Genomic DNA, 24,434 nt, shown 5'->3' with positions numbered 1-24,434 from the left:
ATACACAACACATTGGTTGGTTGGTCACTGACTGCATCTTCCTCAAATGGTCCCAGTTCATCCATGTGCCACAGTTTTACCTGATCAACATGTTTCCTGCATGTTTCCCCATTCTTGAGACGACAATAAACAATCTGTTACCCTCCTTGGCTATAACAGAATCAGTGATCCACTTTGAACCTTGACCATTGTTCAGTACATAAACCGGATCGTTGACAGAGATGTCACGTGACACAGCAGCACGATCATGATACCATTGCTGACTTTGACGTCTGTTTTCAACACGATCATTCAAATCAGGAGGAGCAAGAGAAAACTTGGTCTTGAGATTTCTCTTCATCAGTAGTTCAGCAGGGGAAACCTCAGTAAGCGTATGAGGTCTTGTCCTGTAACTGAGCAATATACATGACAAATGAGTCTGCAGTGAACCCTGAGTTACACGTTTCATACTTTGTTTGATAGTTTGAACAGCATGCTCTGCTTGACCATTAGAAGCAGGTTTGACCGGAGCTGACTTCACATGTCTAATACCATTGAGTTTCATGAACTCTTGAAACTCAAGACTTGTGAAGCAAAATCCGTTGTCGTCACAACAATGTCAGGTAAACCATGAGTAGCAAACATGACACGAAGGCTCTCAATAGTAGCTGCAGATGTACTGGATGACATAATAATACATTCTATCCATTTTGAATATGCATCCACCACAACAAAAAACATCTTTCCCAGGAAAGGACCTGCAAAATCGATGTGGATCCTGGACCATGGTTTAGATGGCCACGATCAAAGACTCAGAGGAGATTCCGCTGGTACTTTACTTAGCTGCATGCAAGTATTGCACTGGTGCACACATGATTCCAGATCAGAGTCAATTCCAGGCCACCATACATGAGACCAGCAATGGCTTTCATCATGACAAAACCTTTCTTAGGCATGATGACACGATTGCCCCACAGTAGACAATCTGACTGAATGGACAGCTCACCTTTGTGACGGTTGTAAGGTTTGGTCTCATCACACATCTCCATAGGTATTGCAGACCAATCACCGCTGAGGACACAACGTTTCACAACCGATAAAATAGGATCATGGCTGGTTCAGATCCTAACTTGTTGAGCAGTGACAGAGTTCCTTTACTCTCAAAAGCATCCATTACTAACAGTAGATCTACAGGTTGAGGCATCTTCATATCAGGTTAAGCAAAGGCAGACGACTCAGTGCATCGGCACAATTCTCTGTGCCTGGTCTATGACGAATAACATAATCATAGGCAGACAATGTCAACACCCACCTCTGGATACGGGACGATGCATTGGTATTAATACCTTTGTTTTCCAAAAACAATGAAATGAGTGGCTTGTGATCCGTTTTGAGTTCAAAATGAAGACCAAACAGATACTGATGCATCTTTTTTACCTCATACACGCAGGCCAAAGCTTCTTTTTCTACAATGCTGTAAGCTCTTTCCACTTTTAACAAACTTCTTGAAGCATACGCAACAGGTTGTAGCTTACCCGACTCATTTGCTTGTTGGAGTACACAGCCAACCCCATATGATGAAGCATCACAGGCCAATACAAGACACTTACATGGATCATAATGAACAAGCAACTTGTTTGAACAAAGCACATACTTAACTTTCTCAAAAGCTCTATCTTGAGACACACCCCAGACCCAGTTGTCACCTTTTCTGAGTAGCATGGGCAGTGGCTCTAATAAAGTGCTCAATCGGGGTAAGAAATTACCAAAGTAGTTGAGTAGCCCAAGGAATGAACACAACTCCATCACATTCTGAGGTCTGGGTGCATTTTTAATGGTTTACAAATCAGTGGACCTGATGCCATTAGCAGCAATCTTCCTCCCCAGGAATTCAATTTTAGGTGCCATGAAGACACACTTCGAACGTTTCAGCCTGACGATGTAGGACTTCAAGATTGTTCAGATGTTCAGCAGTGTCACGACCTGTGACCAGAATGTTATCTTGAAACACGACAGTTCTAAGAACGGACTTCAGTAGACTCTCCATATTCCTCTGAAATATGGTTGCAATCAAACGAATTTCAAAAGGACACCTGTTGTAGACAAACAGTCCTTTATGGGTGTTGGTGCAGGTGAATTTCTTCGAAGTGCTGACAAGCTCCTGTGTCATATAGGTCGACGTCAGATCTAGCTTAGTGAACAACTTTCCTCCAGCTAGCATGGCGAACAGGTCATCAGGCTTCGGTAACAGATACTGATCCTGTTTCGAAAATCGGTTACTCGTACCTTATAGTCTCCACAAATCCTGACAGTGCCATCACTCTTCAACAGAGGAACAATAGGACTGGCCCACTCGTTAAACTCAACCCGTAATATGACCCCTTCACGTTGGAGTCTGTCAAACTCAATTTCAACCTTCTCCCTCATTATGTAAGAAACAGACCGAGCTTTATGATAGATAGTCCTTGCAAAAGAATCCAGGTGAATCTGCACTTTGGCTCCAGTAAAATTACCAATGCCCGGTTCAAACAAAGAAGGAAACCTCTTCAACACTTGAGCACACGAAGTGTCATCCACTGAGGACAACACTTTGACATCATTCCAGTTCAGCTTAATTTTCTCGAACCAATTCCTGCCAAACAGCGTTGGACCATTACCTGGGATGATCCTTAATGGTAGATCTTGAACCACACCATCATATGACATCTTGACTACTGCACTGCCAATCATCGGTATGAGTTCCTTGGTGTAAGTACGTAACTTGGCTTTGGCCCTGCGCCAAACTGCGTCAGCCTCCCCCTCCAGTTTGTTGGCCACAAAATACTGATCCAGGCGATCAATAAAATCCACCCAATCCTCGCCCTCCACAAATTTCTCCAGAATTCCAATAGTGCCCATTGTACATGCGAAGGTTCTTAATTTACTTCGTCGCCAAATGTAATGATTCAAGAGTCTTGTAAACTGCGTCACGTGTAAACATGTTCCATCTTTATTCGCGCCCAAAGTACACACGAGACATTGTACCCGCGCTTATATACCAGTGATCAAGCACACGCGCGTACAGCCCGATGACCTCTGACAGTGGCACCCTCTGGTGTCTGGTGACCCCAAGCATCAATACATAACAGACGTGGACTATATATAAATTCACTGGGAGGATAGACGTACCAACGTCAGTGTTCTTGCTCAGGCCAACATCCGCAGCATCGAAGCACTGACCACACTCGATCAGCTCCGTTGGGCGGGTCACATCGTCCGCATGCCTGACACGAGATTCCCTAAGCAAGCACTCTTCTCGGAACACATACATGGCAAGAGAGGCCCAGGTGGGCAGAGGAAACGTTTCAAGGACACTCTCAAAGCCAGCTTGACAAAGTGCAACATCCCCACTGGCACCTGGGAATCCCTGGCCCAAGACCGCCCAAAGTGCAGGAAGAGCATCCGAGAGGACACTGAGCACCTCGAGCATGCAGAAATCAAATGCAGACAGCGGAAGGAGCGTGCGGCAAACCAGATTCCCCACCCACCCTTTCCTTCAAACACTGTCTGTCCCACCTGTTACAGAGACTGCAATTTCCGCATTGGACTGTACAGTCACCTGAGAACTCACTTTTAGAGTGGAAGCAAGTCTTCCGCGATTTTGAGGGACTGCCTATGATGATGATGATTATAAAGGAAAGTGTAAGCGATCATAGTGAAACAATCTTTTGGTTGTACACTAACAGAGACATATGATAAAGAAATGGAATATTTAAAATGTAATGCAAAATTATAACCGCTGTTTAAACTACTAATCCTGCTATTGTTTAGAAATTTGATTTTTGTTAAAACATGATTTTTGTTAAAATGATCTACCCTAATTTAAATGAAAGGATTGATGTGTGTATATATATATATATAGATTTATAATGCATTATGATTGCATTTAGCATAACAAGGAATGATGTGGTGAAGATATGGAATGTGATCACTTACTTTATAAGCCTTTTACTTGTTATACAATAGGATCTTGGCACTTGATGAATCTTCTCATTTCTGAGTACCTAACTCATGTACTCCAGTCCTACATGGAAGAAGAGATGGAAAAGTCACTACCAGAAAGCATGGATCAACTTTCACATAACACAATTCAGGAACCAGACTTAGAATCTGTTCTCAAAAAATATTCATTACCATCAGAGTCTCTTAATGTAAAATCAGAACAAATAGGTGACAAAGACCTTAATCTGCAAAATATCACCATCAAACCTTTGGGCTTTAAAGTTGATACTTTGACCGGCAACAAGGTAAATTTGTCCTGGAATCTAATTAGTATTGAGACAAATTCTGCTGTGAAAATAACAGTGAGGCTAACAATGCTCTCCAGTATTTACATGCAATTCAAACAGCAACTTCCGATGAACGCACATGCGCAGTTAAATGTGAAAATCCGGAAGTTGCTGTCCGAGATGCGCTGCCCCTCCGATGGCCTGTAGAGGGCGTCGCGCTGTATGGCTATTCGGCTGACAGCACCTTGCCGTGCAAAAGTTCATCAATGGGCTGGTGCTGTTCGCAGCTCAGCAAAATACAGCCCATCATTTCTTTAGTACCCATTATTTTAAGTAACCAAATCAATCAGTGCTGTTATCATTTACTCTATCAGGGTTTAACACAAGCTCTGTGTTGGCAGAATGTTAATATACAGGCTAGGTTTGAATGAAATCTAAAACTGTAGTTCTAGCAATAATTTAACAATTGTTAATTTCAAAATCTTGAAAATACCACAAAGTAATGTTCCTACAAACTTTAGTCAATTTGTGATAAACTAGATTTTGTGACTCACATTTTGTCAGCCTTGCCCCCCCCACCCCAACATACACACAAATTTTGATGACGGGGGGGGGCCGTGCTGTGTGGCGGGGTCAGGTTGGTAGAGGACCTTTGTCTTACGAATGTTTAGTGTAAGGCCCATGCTTTCGTACGCCTCGGTGAAGATGTTGACGATGGCTTGGAGTACAGCCTCTGAATGTGCGCAGATGCAAGCATTGTCCGCATACTGTCGTTCAACGACAGAGGATAGGACAGTTTAGATCTAGCCTGGAGGCAACAACAGTTGAGCAGGTTCCCACTGGTTCTATAGTTCAGTTCCACTCCAGCGGGGAGCTTGTTGAGTGTGAGATGGAGCATTGCAGTGAGGAAGATCGAGAAGAGGGTTGGCGCGATGACACAGCCCTGCTTGTCCCTGGTCCGGATGTGGATTGGGTCTGTGGCAGATCCGTTGGTCAGGATCACGGCCTGCATGTCATCGTGGAGCAGGCGGAGGATGGCGACAAACTTATGGGGGCAGCCGAAACGGAGGAGGACACTCCATAGTCCCTCGCGATTAACAGTGTCAAAGATTTTTGTGAGGTCAAAGAAGACCATGTACACGAGTTGGTGCTGTTCCCTGCATTTCTCTTCCAGTTGTCGTGCCATAAAGATCATATCCGTTGTACCCCATAGTGGATGGAATCCGCACTGTGACTCCAGGAGGAGCTCCTCAGCCACAGGGAGAAGATGGTTGAGGAGGATTCTAGCAATGACTTTTCCAGTGGCCGACAACAAGGAGATTCCTCTACAGTTGCCGCAGTCAGGCTTGTCCCCTTTTTTAAAGATGATCACAATTACGGCATCTCTGAGATCTCTAGGCATGCTTTCCTCCTTCCAGATCAGAAGTGCCTATTGTCAGCAAGGGCAGACATCGAAGATGAGGTTCAACACCGCCTCCAGTGTGCCAGCGCAGCCTTCGGTCGCCTGAGGAAGTGTGTTCGAAGATCAGGCACTCTAGTCTGGAACCAAGCTCATGGTCTGCAGGGCTGTAGTGATACCCGCCCTCCTGTATGGCTCAGAGACGTGGACCATGTATAGCAGACACCTCAAATCACTGGAGAAATACCACCAACGATGCCTCCGCAAGATCCTACAAATCCCCTGGGAGGACAGACTCACCAACGTCAGTGTTATGTATGTGAGCCTCATCTATGTGTAAGATTTGCCACTAGGGGGCACACCTGTGGGAGACCTATGGGTCACCTGTGTACCCTGGAGCAAGCAGGTATAAAGGGCAGTCCACCATGCTGCTGCCTCACTTTGGAGTTATATTAAAGAGACCAAGATCACAATGGTTTGAGCTTACAACACAGTCTCGTGGAGTTATTCTGAACTTAACAACTGGCGACGAGTTACAGATCATGAACTTTCACGCGGAAATGGCTGCTGTTGGTATTCTTGAGAGATTTGTTGAGCGTGTTGATTGGGAAGCCTTCATTGAGCGTCTCGACCTGTACTTCGACCTGGACACGGCTGAGACAGCAATCAAGCGCAGGGCGATTCTTCTCACTGTACGTGGGTCTTCGATATATGGCCTCCTCAAAAATCTGCTGGTACCGGACAAACCAACGGACAAGACTTACGCAGAGCTCTGTGCACTAGCTTGGGAAGACCTCCAGCCGAAGGAGAACCAGGTATCGCTTTTACACGCAGCATCGCTCCAAGGGCCAGAACGTAGCAAGCTTTGTCGCCGACTTAAGACGCCTCGCGGGACAGTGCGAATTTGCAGGATCTTTGAGGGAAATGTTGCGGGACTTTTTCTTGCTTGGAATCGGCCGAGAGGTCATTCTTCGCAAACTGCTGTCTGCCGAATCCTTAGATCTGAGCAAGGCCATCATGATAGCCCAGGCCTTCATATCCACGAGCGACAACACGAAACAGATATCTTCACAGCATCGTAGCTCACCAGCAAGTACTGTGCTTAAAATAATGCCTTCAGCAGGCAGAACTGTACATGGTAGGGCCCACACAACTGCAGAGGCCAGGCCTAGGGTGACTCAGAGGCTGCTGTGGAGTGCTAATGCGAATCCATTAACACCATGCTGGCGCTGCGGGGGCAGTCATAGAGCCCATCAATGTCGATTCAAGCACTACGTGTGCAAGGGCTGTGGAATAATGGGGCACCTCCAGCAAATGTGCCTTGAACTCACCACGTGGCAGAGTCAGCAGAGGACGACCGATCCAGAGTGGATCATGCTGAACGAGCAGGAGACGCAACTCAACCTGAGGATGAAGAGGAAGTGTATGGGGTACACACCTTCACCACCAATAACCCTCCGATAAGTTAAACTTAACAGCATTCTAGTCTTCATGGAATTGGACACGGGGCGAGTCAATCAATCATGAGCCAGAAGGTTTTTGAGAAACAAGGCACAGAGGCCAAAATTGAGCCTGATTCACACAACGCTGCGCACTTACACCAAAGAACTCATACCTGTTATCGGAAGTGCGGCAGTGAAAGTATCGTACGACGGAATGGTGCATGATTTACCACTATGGATTGTACCAGGCAATGGCCCAACACTGTTCGGCAGGAGCTGGCTAGGCAAGATCCGATGGAACTGAGACGATATCAAAGCACTGTCTTCGGTGGATGATGCCCCGTGCGCCCAGGTGCTAAACAAATTCCTGCCGTTATTCGAGCCAAGCATTGGCAACTTCACAGACGCCAAAGTGCAGATCCATCTTGTTCCTGGGCATGGGCCCATTCATCACAAGGCCAGAGCAGTCCCATATATGATGTGAGAGAAAGTCGAGATCGAGCTGGACAGACTTCAACGAGAGGGAATCATATCGCCTCTCGTTGACGTCTGTCCAGTACCCACTACCCAAAGCGGAGCAACGTTAGCAGGGGGAAAGTCGTTCGCCAAGCTAGATCAACCTCTGCTTACATGACACAGGAGCGGGCTGAACCGTCAAAGAAGTTGACGTGCATCAACATGCACAAAGGACTGTTCGTTTACCACAGATGCCCCTTTAGGATTCACTCAGCTGCGGCCATCTTCTAAAAGAACATGGAGTGTCTGCTGAAATCGGTTCCATGCACCGTGGTGTTCCAAGACGACATCTTGATCACTGGTCGCATCACCACCGAACACTTGCACAACCTGAAAGAGGTTCTAAAGCGACTGGACAGAGTGGGACTCAGGCTGAAACGCTCCAAGTGTGTTTTCCTAGCGCCAGAGGTCGAATTTCTGGGGAGAAAGATTGCAGCAGATGGCATCAGACCCACGGACTCCAAGACGGAGGCCATCAAGAATGCACCCAGACCACAGAATGTGACGGAGCTGCGTTCGTTCCTGGAACTCCTCAACTATTTTAGTAACTTTCTACCAGGGTTGAGCACTTTGCTGAAACACTTGCATTTATTGCTACACAAGAGTGACGACTGGGTTTGGGGTAAATCTCAAGAGACAGCACTTAATAAGGCCAGAAACCTGCTATGCTCTAACAAGTTACTTGTAATGTATGACCCATGTAAACGCTTAGTACTAACATGTGATGCGTCGTCGTACGGTGTCGGTTGTGTGTTACAGCAAGCAAATGTGTCAGGCAAACTGCAACCGGCTGCATATGCATCCAGGAGTTTATCCAAGGCTGAAAGAGCCTACAGTATGGTTGAGAAAGAAGCGTTGGCATGTGTATACGGGGTTGAGAAAATGCACCAATATTTATTTTGTCTCCGGTTCGAGCTCGAAACCGACCACAAACCGCTTACTTCACTCCTCTCAGAAAGTAAAGGTATCAACACCAATGCTTCATCCTGCATCCAAAGATGGGCACTAACATTATCTACATATGACTATGTAATCCGCCACAGACCAGGCACTGAGAACTGCGCTGATGCCCTCAGTCGGCTGCCATTGCCCACCAGACTTGCTTCTGGTAATGGATGCTTTTGAGAGCGAGGGGTCACTCGTTACGGCTCGCCAGATCAGGACCTGGACTAGCCAAGACCCTGTACTATCACTTGTAAAAAGCTGCATCCTCAATGGGAGCTGGTCGGCGGTTCCCGGGGAAATGCAAGGTGAATTTAAGCCGTTTCACTGACGTAAGGACAAATTGTCCATCCAATCGAATTGTCTCCTATGGGGGAATTGTGTGGTTTTGCCAAAAAAAGGCAGGGAAACATTTATACGCGACCTACACAGTACCCACCCAGGCATAGTGATGATGAAGGCTATTGCCAGGTCGCATGTTTGGTGGCCCGGCATTGACTCCAAACTGGAGTCATGCATACACCAATGTAACACTTGCTCACAGTTGAGCAACGCACTCAGGGAGGCCCCTCTCAGTCTGTGGTCATGGCCCTCCAAACAGTGGTCCAGGGTCCACGTAGATTTTGCTGGCCCTTTTCTACGGAAGATCTTTCTAGTAGCAGTGGACGCTTATTCTAAATGGATTGAATGTATAATAATGTTATCCACTGCCACCACTGAAAGCCTCAGGGCCATGTTCACCACCCATGGTTTGCCCGACATCCTTGTCAGTGACAATGGACCATGTTTCACCAGCTCGGAATTCAACGAGTTCATGACCCGCAATGGCATTAAGCATGTCAGGTCTGCCCCATTTAAGCCCACATCCAATGGCCAAGCGGAACGGGCAGTCCAAACCATCAAGCAAAGCTTGAAACGCGTAACGGACAGCTCCTTGCAGACCCAGTTATCTCGGATCCTGCTCAGCTACACGCGCCCCCACTCGCTCACCGGGGTTCCCCCTGCAGAATTGTTAACGAAGAGAGCACTCAAAACCAGGCTCTCCTTAGTGATCACGTAGAAACCCAGCGGCACCGGCATTATGTGTACCACGATCGTGCGGCTGTATCACGTGACATTGAGGTCAATGAACCCGTGTTTGTTCTAAATTATGGTCATGGTCCCAAGTGGATTGTTGGCACTATCTCATCCAAGGAGGGGAATAGAGTGTTTGTCGTGAAATTGTTGGATGGGCAAACGTGCAGAAAGCACCTGGATCAGACCAAACTGCGATTCACGGACAACCAAGAACAGTTTGAAGACTTTACCATCTATGATCCACCAACACACACCCAACCAGCAATCGACCTCACTGTCAACCACGAGGATGAACCCACCATGCCCGACAGTCCGATCAGACCAGCCGCGCTGCCGTGCAGCAATAATCCGACCAACTCACCCATGCCAGGACTTCAACATAGGCGATCAACCCGGGAACACAGAGCGCCAGATCGCCTCAACCTGTAAATAACTTGTAATTGAGACTTTGGGAGGGAAGTGATGTTATGTATGTGAACCTCACCTATGTGTAAGACTTGCCACTAGTGGGCACACCTGTGGGAGACCTATGGGTTACCTGTGTACCCTGGAGCAAGCAGGTATAAAAGGCAGTCCACCATGCTGCTGCCTCACTTTGGAGTTATATTAAAGAGACCAAGGTCACAATGGTTTGAACTTACAACACAGTCTTGTGGAGTTATTCTGAACTTAACAGTCAGTGTTTTTGATCAGGCCAACATCTCCAGCATTGAAGCACTGACCACACTCAATCAGTTCCATTGGGAGGGCCACATTGTCCGCATGCCCGACACAAGACTCCAAAAGCAAGCGCTCTACTCAAAACTCCTACATGGCAGGCAATCCCCAGGTGGGCAGAGGAAACGTTTCAAGGACACCTTCAAAGCCTCCTTGATAAAGTGCAACATCCCCACCGACACCTGAGAGTCCCTGGCCAAGGACCGCCCTAAGTGGAGAAAGAGCATCCAGGAGGGTGCTGATCACCGAGAGTCTCGTTGTCGAGAGCATGCAGAAAGCAAGCGCAGGCAGCGGAAGGAGCATACGGCAAACCAGACTCCCCACCCACCCTTTCCTTCAACGACTGTCTGTAACCTGTGACAGAGACTGTAATTCCCATATTGGACTGTACAGTCACCTGAGAACTCACTTTTAGAGTGGAAGCAAGTCTTCCTCGATTTCAAGGGACTGCCAAAGATAACACACAAATATTTAGCAGTGGCAGCAAGTTCATTCAAATCGACCTGTACCTTTATGTGTACAGCAGTAACACTGTCCTGAGGCTGTTTCAACAGAAATAATGCATTTCCACTTGGACTCTGTCAGTGGATCAACTATAACACCCCTCTCTGCGTTGCCCTCCACTCGTAAACAAGGCTCTTGCCATCCACAACTTTATAGAAGACACTAAAAGCATCCCAATAATTGATAATCAAGAGGCTATTGGCGGAGGGGGGACGGAATTAAAACACACTATCACTAGAGAAAAAGTACTAGGCAAACTAATGGGACTAAAGGTGGACAAGTCTCCTGCATCGAAGGGTCTTAAAAGAGGTGGATGCAAAGATAGTGGATACATTGGTTGTAATCTACCAAATTTCCTGGATTCTGGAGAGCCCCAGCGGACTGGAAAACCGCAAATTTAACGCCCCCTATTTCAGAAAGGAGGGAGGAAGAAAGCAGGCAACTACAGACCAGTTAGCCTAACATCTGTCATTGGGAAAATGCTGGAGTCCATCATTTGGAAGTAGTAGCAGGACATTTAGAAAATCTTAATGCAGTCAAGCAGAGTCAGCATGCTTTTATGAAAGGGAAATCATGTTTGACAAATTTGCTTGAGTTCTTTGAGGATGTAATGAATAGGGTGGATAAAGGGGAATAAGTAGATGTCATGTATTTAGATTTCCAGAAGGCAGAAGGTGCCACATAAAAGGTTACTGCACAAGATAAGAGCTCATAGGGTTGAGGGTAATATATTAGCATGGATAGAGGATTGTCTAACTAACAGAAAGCAGAGAGTCGGGATAAATGGGTCATTTTCAGGTTGGCAAACTGGAACTAGTGGGGTGGCACAGGGCTCAGTGCTGGGGCCTCAATTATTTACAATCTATATTAATGACTTGGATGAAGGGACTGAGTGTAATATAGCCAAATTTGCTGATGATACAAAGATCGGTAGGAAAGCAAGTTGTGAGGAGGACGCAAAGATAGGCTAAGTGAATCGGCAAAAATTTGGCAGATGGAGTATAATGTAGGAAAAATAAAAAAGCAAATTATTATTTAAATGGGGAGAGATTATAAAATGTGGTGGTACAGAGGGATCTGGGGGTCCTTGTACACGAAACACAAAATGTTAGCATGCAGATACAGCAAGTAATCAGGAAGGCAAATAGAATGTTGACCTTTATTGCAAGGGGGATGGAGTATAAAAGTAGGGAAGTCCTGCTACAACTTTACAGGGCATTGGTAAGACCACACCTAGAGTACTGCGTAGTTTTGGTCTCCTTATTTAAGGAAGGATATACTTGCACTGGAGGCAGCTCAGAGAAGGTTCACAAGGTTGATTCCTGAGATGAAGGGCTTTTTATATGCAGAAAGGTTGAGCAGGTTGGGCCTATACTCAACCTTTCTGCATTGGAGTTTAGAAGAATGAGAAGTGATCTTATTGAAACGTATAAAATTCTGAGGGGGCTTGACAGGGTAGATGCAGAGAGGATGTTTCCCTCGTAGGGGAATCTAGAACTAGGGGGCATAGTTTCAGAATAAGGGGTTGCCCATTTAAAACGGAAATGAGGAGTAATTTCTTCTCTCAGGGGGTCATGAATTTTTGGAATTCTCTACCTCAGAGAGCTGTGGAGGCTGGGTCATTGAATGTATTTAAGGTGGAGATCGACAGATTTTTGAAAGAAAAGGGAGTCAAGGGTTAGGGGGAGCGGGCGGGGAAGTGGAGTTGAGGCCAGGATCAGATCAGCCAGGATCTTATTGAATGACGGAGCAGGCTCGAGGGGCCAAATGGCCTACTCCTGCTCCCATTTCTTATGTTCTTATATTTATCATGGACAACTATATTGACATTCTGGCTTTGATTGAAACTTGGCTCACAGCTGGTGACAATATGCGCCTTACTGAAGTCTCCCAACCTGACTATAATTTCCACCACCTATCCGACCCAAACTGCCACATTGGAGGTGTGGTCCTTATCTCCAAGTTTGTGTGGTCTTTTCCCCTTTTCCTTCTTCGAACAGCTCAACCTGTTCCACTCCTCTTGTCCCTTTTTAAAATCATCATTCTTGCTCGCCTCCTTCCCCACAGCCCCAACCCTTGTTTCTGCCTGAGATATCCATCCTTCTTTCCTCCCACTACACAGCAGATCATTCCCTGCTTGGTCCCCATGTTGACATTGTAAATAGGTCTTCTCCTCCAGCACTGACCTGCTCCCTTTCAACAAACCCATCCTCCTCCACTGCCTTTCCTCTGCTGTCAGCTCGGTGAGCCTAATCTTGGTTCTACTCTTATCTATCCAGGTTTTGGCAGAGCATCTGTAGCAATGGCTTCTCTTCCTGCTTCTGCATTGTTACTTCAAAAGTCTCCCAAGCATCTGTCCTTCGTCCCTTCCTCATCTACATGCTGTCCCTTTGTGACATCATCCACAGATGCGGATGTCAGCTTCCACATCTACCCTGAAAACATTCAACTCCACCTCTCCCCCACTTATTTCAATTCCCCCACTGTCTCCATTCTGTTCGACTGCTTGTCTGGCATATAGTCTTGGATGAGCTACAATTTTCTCCAACTAAATATTGGGAAGATCGCAACCATTGTGTTTGGTCCCAACCACAAACTCGATCCCCTCCCTGACCACTGCCTTAGGTTGAAGCAGACTGTTCACAAACTCGTCATCCTTTTGAATCCAAGCTGAGCTTCTGAAATATCTCCATCTCAAAGGATGCCTACTTCCACCTCTAACATTGCCTGCCTCAGCTCCTACCTCAGGCTATCTGCCAATGAAACATTCATCCATGCCTTTATCACCCCCAGATTCAACCATTTCAAAGTTCTACTGGCAGGCCTCCCTTCTCCACCCTCTGTAAATTTCAGCTCATTCAAGCCTCTGCAGCCCATATCCTATCCCATACCAAGTCCCACTCACCCATCACCCCTCAGCTTGCTGTCCTACATTACCCTTGGCACCATGCTCTGGAATTCCCTTCCTAAACCTCTCTATCTCTTCACCTTCCCTCCTTTTTTAAAAACCTCTTTGATCATCACTCCTAATATCTCTTGTCTTGACTCAGCATCCATTTTTTTAATTATGCTTTTGTGAAGTGTTTTGGTACATTTTCTTTTCAGGTGCTATTTAAATGAAAGTTGTATCCAAAAGTTTCATGGTTCTGTACACTAGTGAATCAACACATGAATCTAGGACTGAAAATGAGGGGAAAAACTGCATTCTAATCATTGCATTACAGATAGAAAAGCTTAATTGGTTCTTCTGTCATTGTCAATAATTATCTGCAGAATGTTTTAAAAGCTAAATTGCTTTAAACTTTGTGATTATTTCTTACAGTTAATTCAGGTTTTGGTTGAAGATGAACCAAGTAAAAGTACTCTTAAGCTGAATCTGTCATTAGGGAAGAAAGCAGTCGTCACTTTAAAGAATGGTCAGACATTTGAAATCCACACTTCCAGGATGCAGCAACATGTTGCTGGTGACGTGCAAACATAAGTGCCTTCATCAAATTGTGTACAAAGAAGATTTTCAAAGCACCAAAACAGCACTGCTGAAAGACGAGTATGCCCGGGAAATGAATGACTCTGTTATTACTTACACCGATGAGTAAATTTATCCTTCTTTAGAGATCTAAGATTTAAAAAATATGTGCAATTGTTAACTTTATTCAGTATCATTTACAAATGTTTGGTAATTTGATCAGAAATGGAGGCAAGGTTTGGGTAATCGGGATGGGAGGTGGATGTGTTGCAATATTATTCAGTACCCTGTATATCAGATATCTATAATTCTGAATGGAAAATCAATTATCGATAGCATGGTTGCAACAATCCTTCCATCCATCATAGCTCTGCCCCTAAATATGGTATTGGAACTGGAGTTTTTGTTTCTTTCCATTTTAATAGCTGATGTAACTAGCTAATGTAAACAAAATGCATCTGTATAGCATGTTAATTAAAGGAAGCATTAAACGATCATTACATGAATATACTGTTCTTTCTTATTTTTACTTATTTCAATAATAACTAATTATCAATAATATAGAATAGTACCTTCTTGGCTAAATGCACTGCCTGGTGAATTACTGAGGCAAACAGACTAGAGGGCCTCAGGTTTGATTACTAGACTGTGCTGAATTAGCTGATCTTATCCAGGGTAGTAGTGGGGACAACGATTGGTGCCAGTATCCTGAGCTAGGGAGAAAATGAACCACCATTCCTGGAAAGTGAGCATATCTAAATGTTGGGTAAATACATGATTGGGCTTGGTTTGATGTCCTCCATTTTTTACCAACACTCACTGTGAATGAAGAATGAATTCTTATGCGAGACACGAGAGGATAACTGACACGTGTACATAGGAACATAGGAACAGGAGTAGGCCATTTAGCCCCTGGAGAACCTGTTCCGCCATTCAATAAGATCATGGCTGATCTGTGACCGAACTCCATATAGCTGCCTTTGCCCCAAATCCCTTCCTAACTTCACTCCTATAAGGTCTGGAGCTATTTTTTAGGCTATGTCCCCTGTCCTAGATTCTCCAACTAGTAGAAGTAGTTTCTATCTACCCTATCAGTTTCCTTTACTTCGATCAAATCAACCCTTAATCCTCTAAATTCCAGGAAATACAACAATAGTTTGTGTAATCTCGCCTAGTAATTTAATCCTTAGAGTCCAGGTATCATTTCAGTAAATCTATGCTGCACTCCTTCCTAAGGTGCGGTATTTAGGGCTAGCTAAACTTTCCACGTTTTTTTGCATGCTTAACGCCTACTTAACGTCCATTTTACCGCTGAAATGACGTAAAACGTCCATATATCACCCATTTAGCCACAAAATGGAAACTGCCGGGCATTTTTTGGAAACTTATCGCTGAGCATTACGTTCCCCATGTGCTTAATGCTGGGAAAAAATAATACCACCCGCCCAGTTTTTTTGGACGGAATCATCAGAAACCAACGCCCATAATATCGACCAGCACGGAATTAACGCTGAGATTCAGTAATATCGCCCGGCCAGTTTTTTTTGTCATAAAGAATTGAACACAGTACTCCAGGTGTGGTCTAACCAGTGCTTTGTATTGCTTAGCATGATTTTATCCCCGTGTATTCTAGTCCTCCAGCTACAAAGACACACAACCTGATCTGCCTGTAGATACATATCCAACAAGAGTCAACACCTTCAATACAGGCGAGTAAAAATGGAAAATTGTTTTTTAAAATATCCTCTGGATAGAACAAGTCAATCAGTCAGTTATTAGCTGTCTTCAGGCTGATCATAGTCACCACAAGACTTCACCATCACACTCTGCCCTCTGCCTGCTCCCATAAATGCCTGCTGATTATCACTCTTCCATTCAGATTACACTGTCACAGCTTTTGCCTTCCCAACTGGGATCCATTCTGTCACCTGAGGATGCTGAACTTGTACTAGGCAGCACACTAGCCCTGTCCAATGATGAGCCTATATAAACCCTTGATAAGTCCCCAGTTTGAGTACTGTGTGCAATATTGGGCTCTGCACTATAAGAATCATATTGAGGCTTCAGATTCACTCGGATGCTGCCTGGTATAAGGAAATACAAATGCAAAGAAGGACTTTAAAAAATTGGGGCTTTTTCCATTAGAATGATCTAGATTATAGGGCAATATGATAAAAGTGTTTAAAGCTTTAAAAGGATGGTACATGGTAGATAGAGGGAGATTATTCCTAGTAGTTGAGGGGTCTAGAATGAGGAACCATAGATAGATAAATAGTTTAAATGTAAGAGATTTAGCACAGAGAGCAAAAGAAACATCTTTACACAGAGAGTTGGAATGTGGAAATCACTTCCGAGTTAGTGGTTGAAGCAGAAACTATGTCAACATTCAAGTGGCTAAGTGGATGAAGGAAAAGGCGATGAAGGAATATAGGAACAGGGTGGGTAAATGCAACTAGGGCTATTTGTTTGGTTGAGGGTACAACAACTTGCATTTTTGTAGCAACCTTAATATGGTAAAATGTTCCAAGGCAAATGTAGACATGGTTGGGCTGAATGTCCTGTTTCTATGTAACTTCCATGTATTTCTATGTATAAGTCAACAGTACAATATGCCACTGGGCAGATCACTACCCAGACATAACCTATGTGTCCAATGAAGGGATTTAGGACGGGCAGCAAAACACCGCTAAAAAAAAAAAGTTAATTCCACTTCACATATCTTTATGGGGAATATTACAGTACAGTAAGCCAAGGTTGTTGATTTTTTTTCTGTTATGTTTAGGTAGGAACCCAAGTTTTTAAGTTTACTTCAACAATATCTCCCACCTCTACAGCTAAGAAGGACAAGAGCAGCAACAGCATGGAAAAACCATCACCTCCCAAGTTCTGCTCCAAGCCACACACCATCCTGACTTGGATATATATCGTCATTCCTTCATCGTCACCAACTCAAAATCCTGGAATTCCCTACCTAACACGATCGTGGGAGGACCATCACCACAAAGATTGCAGCAGTTTTCAAGGGGCAGGTTCCTTACCACTTTCTCAGGATAACTAGGGATGGGCAATAAATGTGGCTTTGCCAGCATTGTGTATATACAAAAACAAAGGCTGTGATTTTACTAACCTCGGCAGGTCCGTGATGGGTGACGTCAGTGGTGGGTCCCAACCCCGCTGCAGGCTCCACCCAGCTCTGTGAAATTAATTTACCTTGATTGGGCTTGTTAAGCCTGCCCAGCAAATTAAAGGAAGTGGGTCTCGTGATGTCATTTGATGGGTTTTTAAAGGGACCATGGCCAACTTTATTTTGACAGTTGTGCTGTCAGTGTTCGACAGCATTGAGGTGCTGCAAACACTGACAATGACTGCACAAAGGCATGGGGCTGCATGCAGGCTCTGCCATGACTTTCTCCATAGGCTTATAGAGGGAGTCACAGCACGCATGGAGCTCCTCTTCCCTTTCTTTGGGCGGAAGAGACCTCTCCAGGAGATCAACACAGCCTGGTTGCACATTGCACAGGAGGGCACAAGAATGGATGTGGTCAGGGGGTCCTGGGTGCAGTGCGCTAATGTTTCAATGATCTCAGTGAATCACAAAATGTTAGTAGAAAGCCACACTCAACTTCATCCTGCTGTGCCTCTCATCACATCCCCATCACTCTACCTTTCCTACCCTATTCCTACACATCTTTACTCACACCAATTTACATTGTAGCTCCACCCATCCCTCTCTATCTATATTATCACATCCCCAGCTTATTAGCCACCCCTCACCCTCATCCTAGTGCAATTATACCAACTAACAACACACAAGGGTGTTTTATGAAATGTTCATGTAAAGTTTCTATTGACGTTGTCATGTATGTAACCTTCATGTAACTGTAACCTTCATAACAACACTGCATACTGTATACACCTAAGAAATGCACACCTTCACCACAGGGGGTGAACTTGTGGGAGACACTCCTCACCTGGTCATCCAGGTATATAAAGGGAGGTCCCACGCAGGGTCACCACTTCTTGGTCCTATGAATAAAGGTTCAGGTCACGGAGTGACCTTGTCTGCAGAATGAGCCTCGTGTGAATTTATAGTAGTGTGTAAGGATATTACATTTGGCGACGAGAAACGGGAATCAACGACTCACAAGAATGGCCACCGGTAGCACAGAGGAACGGTACTGTGTTGGTGAGGACTGGGATGATTTCGTTGAGAGGCTCCAGCAGAGCTTTGTCACGAAGGACTGGCTGGGAGCGGCAGCGGCTGACAAGCGAAGGGTGCATCTACTGACCAGCTGTGGACCTAAGACGTATGCGCTGATGAAAGACCTGCTCACACCCGAGAAGCCGGCGGACAAAAGCTTTGAAGAGCTCAGCAAACTGATCGGTGAGCACCTCAAACTGGCGAGCAGTATTCACATGGCCCGACACCGATTCTATACACACCGACGTCGGGAAGGACAGAGCATACCGAACTTCGTTGCGGACCTTCGGCGCTTGGCCAGCCTTTGTAAGTTCACAGACGCCTGCAGGGGGGAGATGTTAAGGGATTTCTTTATTGAGGACATTGGTCATGCCGGGATTTTCAGAAAGCTAATTGAGACCAAGGACTTGACCTTGGAAGCGGCGGGGGAGGAGGAAGCCAAGATAATATACGCGCGCAACTCTGCTTCCAACGTGGCGATGGATCAGGGAGTTAACATTGTAAATGCGACTCAGAACCCCGCAGGCAGGCAAGGGCAATTCGACACCACACAGGCAGCAACAGACTCTAGAGTGGGTCCTCAACAGAGACAATGGCAGGTTGAACGGATATTTACGCCAGCACGGTGGACAATGCGTCCCGTGTTGGGGCCATTGACAGCCATTAACAGAGTGCTCAAGAGTAATCAAAGAGACAATCAGAGAGGAATGCCTGGTAACAGCCCTTTTGTTCACAACAATCTCAGCTCATGCTGGAGGTACAGGGGCAGACATGCTGCAAAAACCTGTAGGTTTCAACAATTTATCTGTAGAAATTGTAACTTCAGTGGACATTTAGCCAGAATGTGCAGGAAGCCCGCAGCGAGGCTAGTTTACGAGGCAGATGAACCAGAAGAGGGGTCTGCAAGGCAGGTTGATGCTTGGGACAAAGCAATGGACGCTGAAGTTCAGCGGGTTCATGTGGCAAACATCCACAGCTCATATACCAAAACGCCACCTATGATGATGGAAGTCCTATTAAACGGCATCCCGATATGCATGGAGCTGGACACAGGGGCCAGCCAGTCACTTATGAGTGTCCAACAATTCAAGAAACTATGGCCACTCAGAGCTAGCAGACCCAAACTAGAACGCATTGACACGCAATTACTGACGTACACCAAAGAGATCATCCCAGTACTAGGCAGTGCAATGTTGGTGGTCACATATAATGGATCAGAGAACCGGCTGCCACTCTGGATTGTCCCGGGAAATGGTCCCGCGCTTTTGGGGAGGAGCTGGCTAGCCGAGACGAACTGGAAATGGGGGGATGTGCACGCCATTTCATCTGTGGAGCGAAGTTCATGCTCACAGGTCCTACAGAAATTTGAGTCACTATTTCAACCTGGTGTCGGGACTTTCAAAGGTACCAAAGTAGTGATACGCATCACTCCGGACGCCAGACCAGTGCACCACAAAGCCAGAACTGTGCCGTATGTGATGCGGGAGAAAATTGAGAGTGTGTTGGACAGGTTGCTAAGAGAGGGCATAATTTTGACCATTGAATTCAGCGACTGGGCAAGCCCCATCGTCCCTGTCCTAAAAACAGATGGCTCGGTCAGGATCTGTGGCGACTACAAGGCCACGATCAACCGAGTGTCACTACAAGACCAATACCCGCTTCTGAGAGCGGAGGACCTTTTTGCCACGCTGGCAGGCGGCAAGCTGTTCACAAAGTTGGACCTCACTTCGGCCTACATGACCAGGAACTGGCTGAAGAATCCAAGCTACTGACCACCATCACCACGCACAAGGGGCTGTTTGTCTACAACAGGTGTCCGTTTGGCATTCGATCAGCGACCGCTATCTTTCAAAGGAACCTGGAAAGCCTGCTCAAATCCATCCCTGGAACAATCGTATTTCAGGATGACACCCTTATCATGGGTCGAGACACTGAGGAACACCTCCACAACTTGGAGGAGGTGCTACGCCGACTAGACCGGGTAGGTCTGCGACTAAAAAAGTCCAAGTGTGTGTTTTTGGCCCCTGAGGTCGAGTTTTTGGGCAGGAGGGTTGCCGCAGACGGGATCCGGCCTACCGAATCCAAAACAGAAGCGATTCGTCGTGTGCCCAGGCCTGGCAACACGTCGGAGTTGGGTTCATTTCTGGGACTCTTGAACTATTTTGGGAACTTTCTGCCGAACTTAAGCACATTGTTGGAGCCGCTACACGTGCTCCTGCGTAAGGATTGCGATTGGTTTTGGGGGGACTGTCAGGAACGGGCTTTCAATCGGGCGCGGAACCTGCTTTGTTCTAATAAGCTGTTGACTCTGTACAACCCCTGTAAAAAAATTGTTTTTGACATGTGATACATCATCCTATGGGGTTGGGTGCATGTTGCAACAGAGTAATGATGAGGGCCAACTCCAACCTGTGGCTTATGCCTCCAGGTCGCTCTCCCAAGCAGAATGGGGATATGGGATGGTTGAAACAGAAGCACTCGCATGTGTCTACGGGGTGGAAAAGATGCACCAGTACCTTTTTGGCAGAAGGTTCGAGTTAGAAACGGACCACAAGCCGTCAACATCCCTGTTGTCAGACAGAAAAGCCATCACTGCCAATGCGGTCAGCTCACATACACGCTGGCTGCGTATGACTACACCATACGGCACCGGCCAGGCACCGAAAATTGCGCTGACGCGCTCAGCAGGCTTCCACTGGCCACCACTGAGGGGGCAGCGGAGCAAAGCGCTGAGATGGTCATGGCCGTTGAAGCCTTTGACAGCGCAGGCTCCCCCATCACAGCCCGCCAGATCAAAATCTGGACAAACAGAGATCCCCTCCTAACCTTGATTAAGAAATATGTCCTGACTGGGGATTGGGTGCCCGCACACGGAGTTTGCCCCGAGGAGGTCAGACCGTTTCACAGACGGATGGATGAACTCTCCATCCAAGCCGACTGCCTACTCTGGGGCAGCCGGGTAATAATGCCCCAGAAGGGAAGGGAAGCATTCATCAGGAAACTCCACAGCAAGCACCCAGGCATCGTGCTAATGAAGGCCATTGCCTGGTCACATGTATGGTGGCCAGGAATTGACTCAGACCTGGAACACTGTGTTCGCAGTTGCACGACGTGTGCCCAGCTGGGCAATGCCCCCAGGGAGACCCCACTCAGCCCGTGGCCCTGGCCCACCAGGCCATGGTCACGCATTGATGTAGACTACGCGGGCCTGTTCATGGGAAAAATGTTCCTCATTGTTGATGATGCGTACTTGAAATGGATCGAGTGCATCATATTGAATTCGTGCACGACATTCACCACTGTGGAGAGTCTGCATGCGGTCTTTGCGACCCACGACTTGCCGGACATCCTGGTTAGCGACAACGGCCCGTGTTTCACTAGCTATGAATTCCGGGAGTTCATGTCGGGTAATGGCATCAAACATGTCAGGAAGGCACCGTTCAAACCGGCTTCCAATGACCAGGCGGAACGTGCGGTCCAAATCATAAAACAGTGCATGCTCCGGATTCAAGGACCCTCCCTTCAAGGCTGCCTATCGCGCCTCCTGCTGGCCTATAGGTCCCGACCGCATTCGCTCACAGGAGTCCCGCCCGCGGAACTACTCATGAAACGTACACTTAAAACTCGGCTGTCCCTCATTCATCCTATGTTGTCAGACATTGTTGAGGGCAAGCGCCAGTCCCAAAATGAGTGCCATGACCCTAACTCAAAGGGGAGATGTATAGAAATTGATGACCCTGTATTTATTCTTAATCACGCTTTGGGGCCCAAGTGGCTCGAGGGTACTGTAATTGGCAAAGAGGGGAATAGGGTCATAGTAGTCAGACTTAACAATGGACAGATATGCCGCAAGCATCTGGACCAAGTAAAAAAAAGGTTCAGCATGGACACTGAGGAACCTGAGGAAGATCATGAGATGGTATTCACACCACTGCCAGAGAATGAGCAACGAGAACATTCAGCAGCACGCACAGTCCTTGCGGCCAGCCCGGACAAGCCAGAATCACCACAGGTGACAGAGACGCATGCCAAGGCTCAACAACCAGAGCCTCAATTGTGGCGCTCCACGAGAGAGCGTCGACCGTCTGAAAGACTTAATCTTTGACCCCATAAGACATTGAGGAGGAGGTGATGTCATGTATGTAACCTTTATGTAACTGTAACCTTCATAACAACACTGCATACACCTAAGAAATGTACACCTTGACCACAGGGAGTGAGCTTGTGGGAGACACTCCTCACCTGGTCATCCAGGTATATAAAGGGAGGTCCCACGCAGGGTCATCACTTCTTGGTCCTGTGAATAAAGGTTCAGGCCACAGAGTGACCTTGTCTGCAGAATGTGCCGCATGTAAATTTATAGTAGTGTGTAAGGACATTACAGACGTGATGTCAAAAATTGAAACCTTTATCTTCAACACGTTCTTGGACAGATTTGTGTGCACCTTTGGAAGTGGCTTAGTGAGTTGCAGTGAATGGTGAGACATAGTGGTTCCCGCACCACCCCTCCCCCGCCCTCCGTCACCCTGCAATGGTCATGAGTGTGAAAGGAATGGCTTGGGCATTGCATAGATGTTTTATAGTGTTGGTGTGGGGTGATATCAACCTGGCTCATCATGTGGCAGCCAGGGTGTACAATGTCAAGTGAAGTAAATCTGGCCATAGTGAGGCCTTCCGGGCCACAATATGGTCGGGTGCTGATGCCCTCTGTCCTGGTCAGCATCAGTTGATTGGAGAGTAGGTAGCTGTTGTTGTTGGTGCTGCAGGTGTGCCTGGTGCTGCTGGTGTTGGGGCTAATCATGGTGGGATTCTGAGGACCAAGTTGAGAGAGTATAAAGGGCACCCATGTTGATGGAAAAGATTGCAGATGAAGTTGAGATGACAGAAACATTCTGTCAATGGTGAGAGAGATTGTTCCAATGAGGTGAGAGGTTAGCCTGACATCGGTAGTGGGGAAAATGTTGGAATCAATTATTAAAGATGTAATAGCAGTGTATTTGGAAAACAGTGACAGGATCGGTCCAAGTCAGCATGGATTTATGAAAGGGAAATCCTGCTTGACAAATCTTCTAGAATTTTTTGAGGATGTGACTGGCAGAGGACAAGGGAGAACCAGTGGATGTGGTGTATTTGCACTTTCAAAAGATTTTTGACAAGGTCCCACACAAGAGATTGGTGTGCAAAATTAAAGGACATGGTATTGGGGGTAATGTACTGACCTGGATAGAGAACTGGTTGGCAGACAGGAAGCAGAGAGTCGGGATAAATGGGTCCTTTTCAGAATGGCAGGCAGTGACTAGTGGGGTGCCGCAGGGCTCAGTGCTGGGACCCCAGTTATTTATAATATACATTAATGATTTAGATGAAGGAATTGAGTGTGATATCTCCAAGTTTGCAGATGACAGTAAGCTGGTTGGCGGTGTGAGCTGTGAGGAGGATGCTAAGTGGCTGCAAGGTGACTTGGACAGGTTAGGTGAGTGGGCAAATGCATGGCAGATGCAGTATAATGTGGATAAATGTTAGGTTATCCACTTTGGTGGCAAAAACATGAAGGCAGAATATTTTCTGAATGGTGGCAGGTTAGGAAAAGGGAAGGTGCAACGAGACCTGGGTGTCATGGTACATCAGTCATTGAAAGTTGGCATGCAGGTACAGCAGGTGGTGAAGACAACAAATGGTATGTTGGCATTCATAGCTAGGGGATTTGAGTATAGGAGCAGGGAGGTCTTACTGCAGTTGTGCAGGGCCTGGGTGAGGCCTCACCTGGAATATTGTGTTCAGTTTTGGTCTCCTAATCTGAGGAAGGACATTCTTGCTATTGAGGGAGTGCAGCGAAGGTTCACCAGACTGATTCCCGGGATGGCAGGACTGATATATGAGGAGAGACTGGAACGACTGGGCCTGTATTCACTGGAGTTTAGAA

At 46.4% G+C, this 24,434-nt stretch overlaps 1 protein-coding gene across 1 annotated transcript in view; it reads left to right on the top strand.

Annotated features, from left to right (window-relative positions):
• LOC139274621 (DNA-binding protein RFX8-like) overlaps positions 1 to 24,434 on the top strand; it is a 75,670-nt gene that overhangs the window by 45,265 nt on the left and 5,971 nt on the right. Inside the window, exons 6-7 of the mRNA XM_070891299.1 lie at positions 3,985 to 4,265; positions 14,167 to 14,308. Coding sequence (XP_070747400.1) covers positions 3,985 to 4,265; positions 14,167 to 14,308 — 423 coding nt within the window. The remainder of the gene's footprint in view (positions 1 to 3,984; positions 4,266 to 14,166; positions 14,309 to 24,434) is intronic.

The sequence above is a fragment of the Pristiophorus japonicus genome, chromosome 10 (genome assembly GCF_044704955.1).
Source record: "Pristiophorus japonicus isolate sPriJap1 chromosome 10, sPriJap1.hap1, whole genome shotgun sequence".
Lineage (NCBI taxonomy): Eukaryota > Metazoa > Chordata > Chondrichthyes > Pristiophoridae > Pristiophorus > Pristiophorus japonicus.
This window is presented reverse-complemented; position numbering and strand designations above follow the sequence as displayed.